The sequence below is a fragment of the Equus caballus genome, chromosome 20 (assembly GCF_041296265.1).
Source record: "Equus caballus isolate H_3958 breed thoroughbred chromosome 20, TB-T2T, whole genome shotgun sequence".
Classification (NCBI taxonomy): domain Eukaryota; kingdom Metazoa; phylum Chordata; class Mammalia; order Perissodactyla; family Equidae; genus Equus; species Equus caballus.
Window position 1 is genome coordinate 32,843,954 of NC_091703.1, and position 16,323 is coordinate 32,860,276.

Consider the following 16,323-nt stretch of genomic DNA (forward strand, 5'->3'; position numbering starts at 1 on the left):
AGCTTTATTCCAAAAATATTTTTATTAATAGATATTAAATAATGTACAGAAGGAAAAGGAGCTGGTGTCAGGTTCTGTTTTATGTCCCCTCCTCTTTACCCTAGCTCTTCCCGTGTCTTGCCTATTTTTTTGGGCATTTTCTTAGCATGGGGATCTTCTAGCTCCTTGGCCTTATAGTAGTGGGGAGCCACCTCCAGAAGCCAACTGCTCTCAATCTCCAGTACCTAGAAGGGGAGAGAAAAGGTCAGTAGAGTTCCCTTCTGTCCACCCTAGATCCTCACGTGTGTGTGATCAAAAAAAGTTCTCTCCCCTTTGACTGCAGGCCTAGGAGAAAAGGTGCCTGGCTCTATTACTATATACCCCAAGGGCAGACACACCTCTACGAGTATTCAAGACCCCAAGTAAGCTATCCTGAAAAAAAGCCTGAATGTAAAGGCTAAAGTACACAGAGGACAGAGACCACCTCTGCTTTGTTCACCATTATCGCCTCAGCACCTGAAACACTGAGGCAACAGGCATTCAAATAATTGAATGAATATACAGTTCTCAGATCTTTGTAGGTGCTGAGACAGCTGTTAGAAAGGATGTCTTGGGGCCGGGCCGGTGTAGTGCAGCGGTTAAAAGTTCGAACGTTCCGGGGCTGGCCCCGTGGCCGAGTGGTTAAGTTCGCGCACTCTGCTGCAGGCGGCCCAGTGTTTCGTTGGTTCGAATCCTGGGCGCGGACATGGCACTGCTCATCAGGCCACGCTGAGGCAGCGTCCCACATGCCACAACTAGAAGGACCCACAACGAAGAATATACAACTATGTACTGGGGGGCTTTGGGGAGAAAAAGGAAAAAAATAAAATCTTTAAAAAAAAAAGTTCGAACGTTCCACTTCTCGGCGGCCCGGGGTTCGCCGGTTTGGATCCTGGGCGCGGACATGGCACCGCTCGGCAAAAGCCATGCTGTGGTAGGCGTCCACATATACAGTAGAGGAAGATGGGCACACGTGTTAGCTCAGGGCCAGTCTTCCTCAGCAAAAAGGACTGGCAGTAGTTAGCTCAGGGATAATCTTCCTCAAAAAAAAAAAAGGTGTCTTTCTGTTTTATCCTACCTTAAGCCAATGTGTTTTCCTGTTTCTCTGCCAGTTCCAGCAACATGAACCTGGGTTCTTAGCTTACCAGGATGCCATCCCCCTGTACAATTTCCACTGCCTAGGCAGGGGATGGTCCCCTCACCTGTCTCATGAACTCCTTGGTGGTCAAGACAAGTTCATGGTAGAGCAGCCAGCGTGGCTGTTCCTCAAAGAGGGAGGAGTTGGGATGGATGAACACTGTCTGCTGCTGTTTGACTGTGCGATAGCCGCTGCGAGTCAACCGCGCTGTGTGGTAAAAGTAACCAGCAGTGATGGCCTAAGGGGCAGGCGGGAGAGAAAGTCAATGGGAAAGCCAGACATCCAGGGACCCTCAGCACTCACTACCTTCTGAGTTCAGGCTTCTGGAGAACCAGAAAGGTACAGAATGCATGAAGAACCCCCTGAGAAGGGGCCTTCAGTGGTCCGGGGAAGAAAGCATGGGGGCAGCACACCTTCCACAGTGGAGGAGGGCACACTCAGGCTGGTGGAATGGCTGCAGACCCCCAGAGAAGCTTGCTCCCTGGGAGACACTGGGTGGGCAGCAGTAGACTAAAACACTGACCTTGCGTACACGGATATAGTCCCCCTGGCAGGAACTGAGACCAACTTCCACGCGTTCCAAGAGCCCCTCCAGCTGTTCCCGTACATCCCGGGCTCGGCGCATTGATCTGAACTGTACAAAATTCTCATAGCACCACTGGGAAGAGTAACCACTCTCAGCCCACTGTGAAGACAAGGGGGTGAGGGTTACGTATAGGGAAGGACCAGAGTCCCCCATGTTTCCCTCATTCCCACTCACCCAAGCCCAGTGACCTGTGTATAAACGTTTAGCAGAACCAGATGGTCCCCACCAGGGAGGAAGAAGTTGACACGCGCATTATCAGCATGGACGACCTTGTCCTTGGGTCGGTAGAAGATGGAATTGTTGACAGAGAGCATGGCAGCCACCGTCAGGATCTCCTCTGAACAGCTGTATCTGGGGCAGGAAGGGAAAAACATGAGATTTCAAAGCAAGACACATCGGAACAGACACACGCAGGGGGGAAGGTGATGGGTGTGTCCTCCCATGGGGGATGCTGGCTGGGATAATGGCTACAAATCAGAGTAGACAGATTTGATAGCAGTGCCAGCAGTATGGGGGTCAAGGAGGTGGGGACCATAGACGAAGCAGTTAGAGAGCAGGCATATCCACGGAGGCGGCGGCAGGGAAGCACTGAGCACTCCCCGGCTTCTGCAGTAGGAAAGTGTGTGGTAGGTGCATTGCAGAAAGACAGCAGTTCTTTAAGCTCACGTAATGACCTCTGACCCTCAACCACGGGAGAGGAATGGCATTTAAAGGTGGTCTCTCCACAGTTACATCTAAATGTTCCAGTCTGAAACCTTAGAAATAAGTGAGTCCCCAAACCAGCCCTCACCCAGCGTTCCTCGCAGATGGAAAATCCTCCACTTTCACCCATGCCCCCAAATTTTCTGTTTGTCAATCTTAGCCATTTGATATCATGATCAAGGACAGGACAGTGTCTTACTGACATTTACGGGCCTCAAAAGGGGCAATAAGAGTTTTGTAGTAACTTATTATTTGTTAAAGAATACTGTGGCAGAGGGAAAAAGAGCAAGGAAAGCACCAGAGACAGGAGGAGGCATGGCCAGTTTGTGCTGGGGACCCGGCCAGACTGGGGGGCTTACTTCTCAGAGGCCAAGATCATTTTAGACAGCATGGGGTCCACTGGCAGCTCTGCCATCTTTCGACCAGACTAAGGAGAGGAAAGAGAGTGAGTTGAAGCCAGTTGTCCCTCAGGTGTCCCTCCACCACTCAAGGGGTCACCCCGACTCCTTCATCCTGCCCCAGCCCGCTGCCCTCCCACCTCACCGTGGTGAGCTCCCCCAAGTGGTTGAGAGCTCCCAGAGCGTACAGCTGCTCCAAAGCCAGCAGCAGGGTCTCATATGGTGGCGGGTCCAGGAAATCAAAGTGCATTAGGTCATGGATCCCTGGAGAAAGATGTGACAGGGTAGAACAGAGTCCCTTCACAAGGACCAGTGACTCCAGCCCCACCTCCCTCCTCTCTCAGGTGGACAGGGGACCCCAATCACCCAAGCTCTTGAGCAGCAACACGACATTGCCCAGGCTGGTCCTCTGGATCTCGGGCACTGTGGTTTCCTCCAGCTCGTGCTGATAGGCCCAGGCGGTATACAGGCGGAAGCACTTCCCAGCAGCCACCCGACCTGCCCGACCAGCTCGCTGATTGGCTGAGGCCTGGAAACAAAGAAGAGGCAAGCTGGCTGACAACTGAGTTAAGGAAAAGAGAAAGGGCAGTATTTACACAAGAAATCTGGGAGGATGTAGACTGCTTAGCCCCCATTCGCTAAGAAGCCCTCGTAGGCTTCAGAGTTGGACCTTCCTGTAGGCTGATTCCACTCCCCCTCCCCTCATGGAGACCCTGCTGACCTTGCTGCAGGGTGTGACAGTGAGCGATTCCATGCCTGTGCGGGGGTTGTAGCTCTTCTGCTTACAGAACCCTGGATCCAGCACGTAAATGATGCCCTCAATGGTGAGCGATGTCTCGGCGATGTTTGTTGCCACAACCACCTGAGTGAGAGGATACACAGTCACCCAGAGACCCCGCCCACCTAGTTACCTAGAAAAAGTAATCCTGGAAGATCGGGAGGAGAGAAGCAGGTACAGGTAAGGGGCAAGAGCTAAGGGGATTAGTGTCCAAAGGCAGGAGAGGGCGACTAGACCAGCAGAAGGAGAGGGAGAAGTAGGGATGAGCAGGGGCATAAGGTGGAAAGGAAATGGAGGAGAGGACTTAGGGTTTTTTCCAGACATGGGAGATGGGGTAGCCAGGTTCCTGCCCCTGTCTTCCCCACCACCACTTTCATATTCACCTTCACACATTTCTTCCTGCAACAGCCTCCTAAGGAGTCTCCCTACTTCTACTCCTAACCCTGGTTACATGGCATCCAGAACGGTCCTTTTAAAATGTAAACCTGTCACATCACTCCCCTCATCCTTCAGTGGCTTCCCATCCTGCTAGAGAATTGTATCCAAGTCACTTAAAGCCCTGAATCATCTAGGCCCTGGCTATGTTTCTGATCTCATCTCCTAGCACGACTGGCTCCCTCGCTCCACTCCTGCAAGCTGCTGCTCCCTGGCAGGTCTGAGTGCACGCCTCACTCAGTGTCTCCACACGAGCTGTTCCTTCTGCTGGGTGCACTCTTCTCCCAGATATCAGCCTGGCTCCCTGCCTCCCTGGTTCAGGCCTTGGCTTTATGTTCACCGTACAGGAGAGGGAGAGGCCTTCCCTACACCCCAAGGAAAACACCTTCCTGTCATTCCTCACCCCACTCCCCACAGTCAGTCTCCACCTTCCTGTGCTGCACTGTATCTCTTCCCAGCATTTGTCACAAATGGACATTATGCATTAAGATGTCCATTGTCTCCTCACTTAGATTAGACTGTAAGGTCTGTGAGGCTAGGGACTCTGTTTTGTTCACCACTGTATCCTCATCCCCTAGAACAGTACCTGGCCCATGGGAGGAACTTACTAAATATTTGTCAAATGAAAGTTACATCTTTGCTCAAAACCCTTTAATTGTCACTCAGTCATCTAAAGTACAAACTCTTCCACCTGTCATCAAAGGCCCTCCCTAATCTCAGGCCAAAATTGTTTTTAGCCTCTCTCCTCCGTCACCGGGTGAACCTTCCACTGAGCCTTCTAGATTACACTCTGACCTCAAACATACCTTAGGCCTTCCTCTGATACCCCCACCACTTTTCGTAGAGGTCCAGATCAAATTCAATCTCCCAGCACACCAAGGGCTTCCCTTCTCCTCTGCATCTCTACGGTGCTTACTTTCCCAACCATGCATTTGGCTCTCTCGGTTCATACCACATTCATCCTCTCTCTCCAGCTCCAGAGGCGAGGGACTGACTGCTACTCAGCCTTGTAGCTGCAGCAGTGCCCAAGACACACCTTGCAGAGGGCAAGCACATACTTTCTTTTTCACTACTAGTTGTGCGAACTAGAGGGGTGAAGAATGTGGGTTTCTCCAACTGACCTTCCGTGCCCCAGGGGGCGTGGGCTGGAAGATACGAGCTTGCATGTCAGAAGGCAGGTTGGCATAGATGGGCAGCACCAGGAGCTCCCGGATTTTGGAGCCCAGGCGGCGGCAGCGATCCTGGAGCATCTCACAGGCAGCCTCGATCTCCTCCTGGATTTAGGGTGGGGAGAGCAGCAGGGGTCCCAGAGTCACAGAAGGCAGACCCACCAGCCCTGTCTTCCCCTGGGATACACATATTATCTCCCCTCCCCCTACATCACGTACCTGTCCTGTCAGGAACACCAGGATATCCCCAGGGGGCTGGGTCACGTGGATCTGCAGCACCGACACTACACAGGCTTCCAGGTAGTCAGCCTCTGGAGCCTGGGGAGGAGGAGAGGGCTCACAGGAAGGCCACCTACTCAGGCAAACCTCTTCCTCTCCTCCCGGTGCCCCTATGGACTCTCCGCTTCCCCCTTCCCTCTTTGGACAATCTCCTCCAAAGGCCCCAGCTCCACTGTCTCACACTTAAGCCCACCCTCCCTGAGAGGGCACCTTGGTATAGAAGATGTCAACTGGAAACCTGCGTCCAGGGATTCGGAAGACAGGGGCATCATCAAAGAAGGTGGAAAAACGGGCAGTGTCCAGTGTGGCTGAAGCCACCAGGACCTTGAGCTCAGGTCGGAAGCGAGCAACATCCTTGATCAACCCAAAGAGAATGTCTGTGTGTAGGGTCCGTTCATGAGCCTCATCCACCATCACCACGCTGGGGAAGGAACGGGGGGAGCAGTGAGCAAGGAGAGCTGGGCAATGCAGGAATGAACACTAGGGTCCCCTGGATGAGGGGACGGATGGAAGCAAAGAGCCCAAGATGAATGTGGAGGAGGGGGCTCCAAAGAGAAGCCAATCAGCTCAGTTAAGTAAGACCAACAGAAAGTTAGAGAAGGCCAGGGCCCTGTGGTCTGCAGCCTATCCCAGCCTGGGCAAACAACAGCAGCCAAGATCTGGAGGCTAGAAGCCGAGGCCAGGACAAGTCAGACATGCCCTCTCGATCAGAGTCAAGAGTCTGTTAGACTCAGTAGAAGTAAGAGTATCTGTTTTTAAGGGGGAAAAAAATAAGGGCAAGGTCTCTTTAAATAAGGCTGGGCCCCCCAGCCTGGCTGGGAATGAAGAGACAGACCTGAGCCACCAAGATTTGAACAGCCCAGAAGCTCCCAAGGTCCTGTGGGACTGCTGCACATCCCTGTTGGCCCTGCTGCCTCCTTCTGGAGAGAGGGGTTGGGTGAGCCTTTCTACCCTGACCTTAGAGGACTCTGCAGACTTCATGGTCTCCTAACTTAGTTATGTGTGTGCCACCTTCCTTCTCCTTGCTCCAGTCTTTGGATTTCTGGGTGGCTCCAAACCCAGAGGAGCTCACCCCCAACCTTAACCCTTTGTGCCTAACCCTGACCATGATGATGAAGTTCCCCAGCCGTTTCACAAAGCAAGCTGGCTTGATGGGAAAACCCCATATCCCAATCACTCTTGCATTAGCTAGCCTCCCACGGGTTCTCATAGATTTTTTGCAAGGGATGGGAAGGATCAAGTCATAGCTCTTCCATCACTGTGATCTTCTAGGACCAGAAACCCACAGCTTCTAAGAGCTGAAAAGGCACGTACTGCTCAGCTGGCCTGACCCCACCCCATCCCACACATGAATCCCTTCTCCCCCTCAATACATGCTCAGCCAACCTCTGCTTAGCCCATGCCAGCACTGAGAACTCACTATTCATAGGCCAAGCCACCCCAAGACTTGAGCCAGAGGCACAAAAGCCAGGATCTGAGCCCTCTGGCAGCACCTATAATCTCTGCCACTCTATGGCTTCTTGGTATTGAGTTGAAATCCATCTCCCTGTAACCTCCCCATGGTCCCTAGTTGTGCTCTCTGGAGTCACACAGAACAAGTCTGATCTCTCTGTCCATGTAACAGCCCTTCACATATTTAGAGGGAACTGGCATGTCTCCCCTGAGTCTCTCCCCTTTGAGCTGAACATTCTAAGTTTCTTCAAGTGTTCTTCACATGGCTTTTCAAGTCCTCACAGCACCACACTACCATCCTGGTTTTTTTCTAAACTCTGGAAACACTGGGAGGGAGGGACAGACTTTCTCTGCAGTCTCTTCTACTTGCGGCCTCCTCTCCATGGTCCTGGAGATCAGTTCTAGGACCCTCTGAACCACAATGATTCACGAACTGCTTGATTAATCAGAAGACAATGGCCAAACTGGCTGGGTGGGAAGAAAGGAGACAAAGGCCAGAGATTATAAGAGATACAAGAAGGTACTAGAGGGAGGAGGGCAGCAGACCCAGGGAAAGAGAAAGCGGGTGGCTCTCCCATGGGAGACAGGGACCCTGTGCATACCTGTAACTCGCAAGGTCAGGCTCAGACAGGAACTCTCGGAGAAGCATCCCGTCTGTCATGTAGCGGAGGACAGTTCGCTCTGATGTGCAGTCCTCAAAGCGGATGCTGTAGCCAACCTGCCAAGTGGGCCATTAGCAATCGAGAGTGGGCTGGTATTCCCTGAAGGGAGGGCAGGGCTTGGGGACAAGGGGCCAGTGCCTGGACCTGTGGTGTGGGGCTCTGAGGGCAGTGTGGGCTGAGTCCCTGACCCTAGGGCTTCCCTTGCCCCTCAGGCCCCACAGATCTCACCTCATTGCCAAGCTTCACACCCATCTCCCGTGCCACTCGGGCGGCCACGCTCATGGCTGCCACTCTCCGGGGCTGGGTGCAGGCAATCTTCATACCCTTCTTTGTGTAACCCTGAATGACAAGGAGAAAGAAGAGGTTTGCCCTTTGCTATATATGCCCCTGGGGCCCAGGACAATTGAGAGGAAGAAGCTGTAAATGCAGGGCAGGGGGAAAGGAGGAAAAAGATAGGAGCTAAAAACAGACAAGAAGGGCAAACGGATAGGATGGCAGACCCAGGGGCCTCAAGGGGGTCCTCAGCCAGCCCTGGCAGTCCAGCCCTTTGGGTAACCAGGTTCAGGGCTCAGCCAGATTTAGCTGGAAAAGGACAGACCAGCTGGGGCAGACCCAGAAGCAATGAGGAACAAAGGAAGGTAACAAAGCAGGAAAGTGAGTCCTTTCACTCCTCATTCTTTGGCCCTGCAGAGGAGCAGAGGCCAAGCGGTTCACACACACTCTACCATCTGTCCATCTACACGTCCTGTTCAACATGAACGCACCGACTGCCTGCCAGGATGGACACAGTGGCAGCAAGTGAGAACAGAAATGTGAAAAACGGTATGGTCTGTATTCTCAAGAACCTCACAATCTAGTGGAAAAGACCAAACAACTAAAGTGGAAAAGGTAAGCGACTATTCAAAATATCAGGTAAAGGAGCTCGGACAGGACCACCTGCCAAGGGCTGGTACCCCCCGCAGCCTGGAGGGTAAGAATGCCATACCTCCTCAAATAGATACTGCGGGATTTGGGTGGTCTTCCCGGAGCCTGTCTCGCCTTCGATGATGAGGACCTGATGATTAGCAATAGCAGCCAGGAGCTCCTCTCGGAATGGGAACACGGGGAGGCTGCGGCGGACAGCCTGGATGGACTCCTTCTGCTGGGCCTGGGTTGGAGGGGGTGGAGCTGACGGCTCCTAAGAGAGAGAAAGAGGGGTCGTGAGCTTCAGGGCCAGCTCCTAATCCTCCTGAGAGTGTCCCAGAGCTCTTCCCCTCACCTCGTCACCCTGGAGCTGAGTGGCCCGGACAAACTCGATGGTCTCCTCTTCCTCCAACACCAGCTGATACTTGGGCTCCTGAGAGGCAGCATCTCGGGCCCCAAACTTCAGGGACGCTGCCCCAAGCCGGGCCTCCTCCCAGCGCCGCTGCTCCTCCCCAGGGGCGCCTGATTCCTCCTCCACTAGATCCACAGCTCGTGCTGGCTGTGGAGAGAGGGGCACATGAAGACAAAGGCTGCCCTCTCCACCCAGTCCCCTACCCCCAGTCACTACCCACCACCCACTGGGAAAGGCAAGACAAGGAAGGGGCCAGCCCAGGCACTGCCCATGCCCTGAAGCCTTCCCTCCCCTCAGCTTTGGGACCAGAGCTGAAGGAGATGCCCCTTCACCTCACCTGTCCTCGGGTCTCCTCGGGCATGTGGTAGCGATTGGTGGCCTCCAGCTTCTCCTGCTCCCCGGCTGCCCGGTACTCTCGGGCCAGATCCCGCACTCGCCGTTTGTATTTGAGTTCCCGCCGCTCATGTCGACTCAGCTCCACGTCGCCAAAAAGGAACTCCTCATCAGCCAGCTCGGCCTCCAGGTCCTCCAGCTTCTCCCGCTCCCTCTTAGCCAGGTACTCTCGGCGCGATTTCTTCCGCAGCTCAGGGACCTGGGTCAGCACGGGGCAGTCAAAGCCTCATCTTGGACAACAGCAACCCTTCCCCTCCCTACCCGCAGGAGCGATAAATTCCCTGACAGGCTTCTCAGGACACACTGTGGATGACAGAAGAAGACTGGCCACATCCTTCAGGCCCTTCTCGGCTCTAACCATGACCCCTCCCACTGCAGCAACATCGTCTGTCTTCCCTGTGAGCCTGACAGCCTCCTCTACCACAGTGGCAAAACCCAATGCCCTCTCCTTGGGAGCTCTGATTCTATCTAATTGCTAGGCTTTTCTTGTTTGTTCTGTGAAGATTTCACATGGAGTTTACGCTCACGACCTAATCTGAGTACCATAATCAAACACTCCTTTGGCCTGACAGGGTTTTTTTAATTTTTAAAATATGGGCAAAAAAATCAGGGCAATTTAAGCATCAAAAAGAATAATGATATGCAATAACAAAATATTGAGAAATAAAAATTCATGAGTCCAATGTGACACACATACACACAAACAAAGAATGGGAAAAAAACTTTTGCCACCAGTGAGGTGACTGTCACACCAAACTCCTTACTCTGAAAATTAGAAATTAAAAGGAAATAAACATTTGCCATGCCTTTTAAGAAGGAATTGTACCTTATTCCTAGTTTTTGAGGAAAAGCTCTTCTTTATATAAAAAGGCTAGCCAATAAATGTAGAAGGAATGTCAGAACCCAAAAATCACCCTTTTGCAATCCCCACTGGAATACGTGATTCAGGAGGGCATCAGTGGTTGCTAAAACCTCAGATGAAAGGCTGTTGGTAGAAAGGACACCTACACTAACAGGCACACAACCAGGTAGTATGTCCCCAGTGTGATGCCATGTGACGTGCACATCACCACCCAAGAAGAGTTCCTGCCTCAACTGTTGAATCTGAGCCTAGGCGAGCTTTAGAGCCAACTTCCACTTCAAAGGAAGCACAGGGCATAGAAGAACTTAACACCACAAGACGAGGATCAGATAAATCCAGAATATAGGACACGGTACAAGACGAGACAGAGGGAGCAGGGAGAAAGGGAAAGAAGCAGACAAACTTATGAGACCTAAAGTCCAAGAGCAATGATGAACTTGACTGGATTTGGTTTGGCAAGAGCAGTTATTAAAGACATTTTGGGCAAACTGGTAAATTTTCCTGTAGACAGGTTCTTAGTCGATATGTGAGAATTACTGTTCATCTTCCTGGGTGTGACAATGGCACTGTGGTTTTAGAAGAGAACGTCTTTATTCTTAGGAGGCACATGCTGATGGGATGAAATGCCATGATGTCTAAAACTCTTTTAAATGGTTAAGAAAGAAAAAAAAATCCCACATTTACATAGACAATACTAATACTGCAAACAGTATTAGCAATTTTTGAATCTGAACAGTCTGTATGAGTGTTCATTATACTATTCTTTCAACTTTCCTATTTGTTTGAAAGTTTTCATAATTGAAAAATAAAAGAAAAATTAAATTCAGGCAAATAAATCACTACACTAGCACTGATGTCTCAGAAGTCTCTGACCGCAGTCATTTTGTGGGGTGGGACATGAGATGGATTGATCAGGAGAGACCTAAGGGCCACTAGGCCATTCTTAGGACACTAAGAATCTCAAAATTCTTTTGGGAAATCTAAGTGTGACCTTATTTCGAAGGACTAGGCCTTTAGAAAACTGCCTACCCTACCTAGACTCACAGCACAGGTCCAGTTCATGAATTACAAGAGCTTGGCCCCTGTCCAGTGAGGAAATTCAGGAAACCAGAGAAAGATCACAAGTCCACGCAGGGGACAGAGGCATTAGGTGGAAGGAAGGTATGTGGAGATGGTACGCCCAAGCTGAATGGTGAGCACATCCCTGGGCAGTGGGAAAGCTGCCCTGCCCCTCTCCCCCAGTCATCCCCTTGACGTTCTAGCTGCCTTTTGATTACCTCTTGCTAAGTCTCAGGAACAGAGAAAGCTTGCGTATCCCTCACTAACACACAGTGTGATTTGATCCTATGGAGTCAAGGAGGGTTTGTGGGTAGGTTCCTTCTCTCTACAACTTAATGCATCCTCAGCAGGCTCCTGTCAACCAAACCCCATCCTCCAGAGACCTGACACCCCATCAGCATCCCCACCGCATCCTTTGTATCCCTTCTCCCTACCCCTAACCACTTCATCAGAAAGTCTTTTCTTTCGTCTTCTGATCTTGACTTCCTGGGTACTGGGACTCACCATGGCTTTCCGGTCTTCCTCAGCCATCTTGAGGCGCTTCTGAGCTTCTTCATAAGCCTAGAAGAAGAAATCAAGAGTGGAGGGGTGTGAGGCCAAAAGCCCCCACACCCACGACCATTCCCCCTGTGGAATCACAAGGATCATTCAGATGTTCCCTAACACACAAAAATGTCCCTTCTCAAGGAGGAACCTCTATGGCGACAGGTTCAGCAGAGTCACCTTAGCCAGAAGGGTCCTCTCACCATAGAGGTGAACTTACCACTAGAGCCCGCCCCTTGTATTCCCAGAGATCACTATCTGCAATCACACCCAACCTCAGCTTTGATCCAGGCATTTTCCTGGGGATTTACAGAACGTGCTGCTCCTAGGCACCTTCTTGTCTGACCGTTCCAGGACATTACGAGTCCGATCCTTGTCCCGCTGCCGAACCCGCTCCGCGAAGGCATCCCGCTCCTCCAGGTCCTGAAGGCGCTCTCGCTCTGTCCGCTCCCACTCATCCTCAGACTCTGGCTTCTCTGTCTGCTGTTTACTCCCCCTGTAGCCCAGCCCGGAGGGGTGAATAAGGGCATTCAGAAGGCTTATCATCCCGTCACCCACTTGCCCCATCCTCTCTCATCCTACTTCTGACTTACTCTGTCTTTCTCTTCCCTTTCTCAGGAACTTCTTCTTCTTCTTCCTCCTCCTCCTCCTCCTCCTGACGTTTCTTCCTGAGGTGTTTCCGTTTTTTACGCTTCTTCTGGAGACTGCTCCCAGCCCTGCCCACGGTCTCCTCACTGCTCTCCTCACTGTCTTCCAGCAACTTATAAGATCGGTTCTTCTCCAGCAGGGCTCGGGCCTCTCGCTCGGCGGCCCGAGCTGGCTTTTCCACCACTGCCTTCCGAGGGACCTGTCAGGAGAGGAGGAGATGAGGGAATCGGAGCAATTCCTGATCTCTGCCCAGCTACCTGCCCTGTTCTTAATTGAAGGAATGCCTTGATCTCAAGCCAGCCTTCATGCTCTCTCTTCCCCATGGCTTCACGCCATGTTCATCAGCCTAAATGGGGCCTCTCAGCTTCTGAACTTCCTTTCAGTCATTCATTTAACAAACGTTTACTGAATCCTGTCCCATGCACCAGGGACTTACTAGGTGCTAGGGATACAGAAATAGGGAAAAGAGACAAACATCCCAGCCTTCGTGGGGTTTACATTCTCAAACCCAATTCTCAATTGCTCAGCCTCTGCTGTTCGCAATGATTAAGTCATTCCTACACAACGACTGACCTGCTACGAGGATTATTTTGCAAAAGCCTGCCACAGGCCTGGCACTCTAACAGACTCCAGGGATAACCTGTAAACAGATTAACATAAAGTCCCTACCCTCACATCACTTACATTCTAATCTCATCTCCCTCACCAAGCACCATATGGGACAGCCATGCTAGGCTATCTGTCATCCTCTGAACATGCTGAACACTCTCACTCTTCCTATATACTCACTGAGCACCTCTTCTGGAAGGTACTCTTAGGTGGTAGGAATACAAAGACAAGATATACACTCTCTGGTCCTCCAGGAGCTCCCCACCCCCTTTTTTTTTTTAATATCTCCTCTTCTTAAAACTCATTTTATTTTTTTATTTTTGAATTTGTGATGTATCTTTATTATTATTATTTTGAGGAAGATTAGCCCTGAGCTAACGTCTGCTGCCAATCTTCCTCTTTTTGCTGAGGAAGACTGGCTCATCTTCCTCTACTCTATATGTGAGACGCCTACCACAGCATGGCTTGCCAAGCGGTGCCATGTCCGCACCCGGGATCCAAACCAGCGAACCCGGGGCCACTGAAGCCGAACCTGCGAACTTAACTGTTGCGCCACCTGTCTGGCCCCAGGAGCTCCCCTTTTATACCTTTACTCTGTTCCCCTTCTCTACCTGACAAATTCCAGGGTGTCTTCAGGCCTGCTTTTCCTGATCACTAGCCCCACCTCCTGGGTCCTCCCACAGCACTTCTCGCACATCTTTTTTTTTTTTTAAAGATTGGCATCTGAGTAATAACTGTTGCCAATCTTTTTCTTTTTTCTTCTGCTTTATCGCCCCGAAATCCCCCCTAGTCCATAGTTGTATATCTTAGTTGCAGGTCCTTCTAGTTGTGGCATGTGGGACGCCACCTCAACGTGGCCTGACTAGCGGTGCCATGTCCGCGCCCAGGATCCAAACCGGCGAAACCCTGGGCCGCCGCAGCGGAGCGCGCAAACTTAACCACTCGGCCACAGGTCCGTCCACCCCCACATCTCTTCTATAGACTGGCTATTCAAAGGGGTGGTCCGTGGACCATCAGCATCATCTGAAAACTTGTTAGAGATGCAGAAACTGAGATCCCATCCCAGACCTACCAAATCGGAACCTGCATTTTTTTTTAAAGATTGGCACCTGAGCTAACATCTGTTGTCAATCTGTTTTTTCCTCCTTCTTCTCTCCAAAGCCCCCCAGTACATAGTTGTATATTCTAGTTGTAGGTCCTCCTAGTTCTGCTATGTGGGACGCCGCCTCAGCATGGCTTGACAAGAGATGCTAGGTCTCCGCCCGGGATCCTAACCGGCGAAACCCTGGGCCACCGAAGCCGAGCGCGCGAACTTAACCACTCGGCTACGGGGTCGGCTCCGGAACCTGCATTTTAACAAGGGCCCTGGATGAATCGTATGCACGTTAGAGTTCGAGAAACACTGCTCTATAGCACTTAACCTAGCACACTTAAGCCCTCCTAGGTCTCCTCCCTTAAGCTGGACGTCCAGCGCCTAGCACAGGATCCAGACGACAACGGACAAAGGATAAATGCTTGCTAACTGAGCTGACTTAACTCCCCAAAGGACAGTTACCCCAGCCTCACCTGGACAAAATAACCTGGGCCCCTCCCCTGCTCCACCTCCTCTCCCGCGGTTCCCACGCTGGGCCCCGCCCCAGCCGCGCCCCACCCCTCCCGACACCTTGTTCCAGAGTCTCAGCGCGAAGTCCCGGGCCGGCCCGCTGAGGTCCAGTGTATCAGTGTCCCGCAGGCGCTGCACGAACTCCTCGGCCGAGGCGCAGCGCTGCGCGGTTCCGATGAGGAACTGGGCCACGTGCCGCTCGCTCAGGCCCAGCACCGAGTGCAGCTCGTCCTGCACCCAGCGCTCCAGCCCCGCCGGCGTCGCCATGTCGACCCACGCTCTGTTCCCGGCCCTGGGGTGGCTCCAGCAGCCGCCCTGGCGGCCAGGCCGGTCCGAGGCCTGGAGCCCTGGGCTGGAGCCTCAGCTCCTCAGGGGAGCTGCCTTAGGACCTCGGGGTTCGGTTTCCGACACCTCAAAGCCATCTTCCCGGACCGCGGCGGCCGGAAGCGGCCGCCCCTTTCCGGCCTAAGCACTACGGTGGCCGAGCGAGTTGAAACCTCGCGGAATCGTATCTGAAGCTCGCGGTGAAACAATTTCGTTTCCACCCCTAACGAATCTCTGTCGCCTCCTGTTGGTCAGTTCGTGGGAGTTTCATCATTCATTCAACTAATAGTGAGAGCCTAATGTGTGCTAGGCACAATTTTCGTTGCTAGGGATTTAGCAAAGAACAAACCAGACAAAAATCCCTTACCGAATTTACATTGCAGGGGGTGGGGGGAGGCAAGATACATAATAAATAAAACGTGTAACTTCTCTGGAGCCAAAAATAATGCAAGGTGTGGTTGTGTTGCGAGGGGATTCCATTTCAAATCAGAAGATCAGGTCCACCCTTATTAAAGATTAGCCCATGCTGATCAGGAGTGACCTTTGCTAGGACTGGCACCTGAAGCAGGGGTAAATACAGGTTACGCATAGGCGAGGACCTCCAGGTAGGAAGTTGGGATCTGGGGAAAAAACAAAGGGGCCCTCTTTTCTTGGTGCTGTGTCAGAAAGTTGTTTCAAAAGATCTCCAACTGGAGCTGGTGGTGGCAGAGTGGTTAAGTTCCCACGCTCTGCTTCAGCGGCCGGGGTTTTGCCAGTTCGGATGGCCGTAGTGGACATTGCACTGCTCATCAAGCCATGCTGAGGCCGCATCCCACATAGCACAACAGGGAAGACCTATAATTAGAATATACAACTATGTACTGGGGAGCTTTGGGGAGAAGAAGGAAAAACAAATAAATAAAAATAAGCAGACCTTGTTACTTGACTCTCTGCTGTCTGACCTGTTTGGCTCTGCTTCATGCTTTTATGATTAATTGGACTTATCAGACACTACTGCTGGGAAATGAAACATTGTTGTTCCAATGAACAGCCACAGGTAGCTCCATATCATTGACTTCTTGGGTGCATTGTTTTCTGAGACGGACTTTGGGCACCCCTGGCATCTCAGAGCTTCCTGCCTCTGCTCTCCTGGGTCACAACTGATTAGGATCTTTACCTAATTAGCTACGAATGTAAGCATTCTGTTTTCCTCCATGCCCATAGCCTCTCTGAACTGGCTCCTTCTTTTGACACCTTGCTTGTTCCCTTGCTAGTAAATTAAGGACCTTTGGCATATGTTTAAGATGGATTTGTCTAATACATTTTGGTTTTGGTGAAGGGGAGGCTCTTCTGACTAGGCTGAGAGGAGCA

At 51.8% G+C, this 16,323-nt stretch overlaps 1 protein-coding gene across 4 annotated transcripts; it reads right to left on the reverse strand.

Moving 5' to 3' along the window:
• Positions 1–3: 3 nt before the first annotated feature.
• DHX16 (DEAH-box helicase 16) lies at positions 4–15,198 on the reverse strand. Of its 4 annotated transcripts, none has more exons than XM_001491453.6 (20): positions 14,710–15,198; positions 12,383–12,636; positions 12,123–12,285; positions 11,751–11,807; positions 9,270–9,524; positions 8,876–9,079; positions 8,603–8,794; positions 7,846–7,956; positions 7,558–7,673; positions 5,714–5,924; positions 5,444–5,542; positions 5,177–5,329; positions 3,564–3,704; positions 3,209–3,371; positions 2,988–3,106; positions 2,804–2,871; positions 1,931–2,093; positions 1,680–1,841; positions 1,221–1,394; positions 4–224 (listed from the first exon to the last, which is right to left on the reverse strand). In XM_001491453.6, exons 1-20 carry the CDS (start codon positions 14,914–14,916, stop codon positions 96–98), a joined length of 3,141 nt encoding a protein of 1,046 aa, XP_001491503.2. In that variant the 5' UTR covers positions 14,917–15,198; the 3' UTR covers positions 4–95. The 4 variants fall into 4 exon arrangements, with proteins under 4 accessions (XP_001491503.2, XP_070101240.1, XP_070101238.1 ...); XM_070245139.1 differs by having other exon boundaries at positions 7,558–7,662; positions 12,065–12,285; positions 14,710–15,111; XM_070245137.1 differs by having other exon boundaries at positions 12,065–12,285; positions 14,710–15,107.
• Positions 15,199–16,323: the final 1,125 nt, after the last annotated feature.

Bases quoted from the DNA above. Each gene is read 5' to 3' on its own strand.
- DHX16 (XM_001491453.6), bottom strand. From the start codon at position 14,916: ATGGCGACGCCGGCGGGGCTGGAGCGCTGGGTGCAGGACGAGCTGCAC. The intron at 12,637-14,709 runs GTGTCGGGAGGG...CTCTCCTGACAG, and splicing joins CGCTGAGACTCTGGAACAAG to GTCCCTCGGAAGGCAGTGGT. The intron at 5,543-5,713 runs GTGCCCTCTCAG...CCTCCTCCCCAG, and splicing joins TTGACATCTTCTATACCAAG to GCTCCAGAGGCTGACTACCT.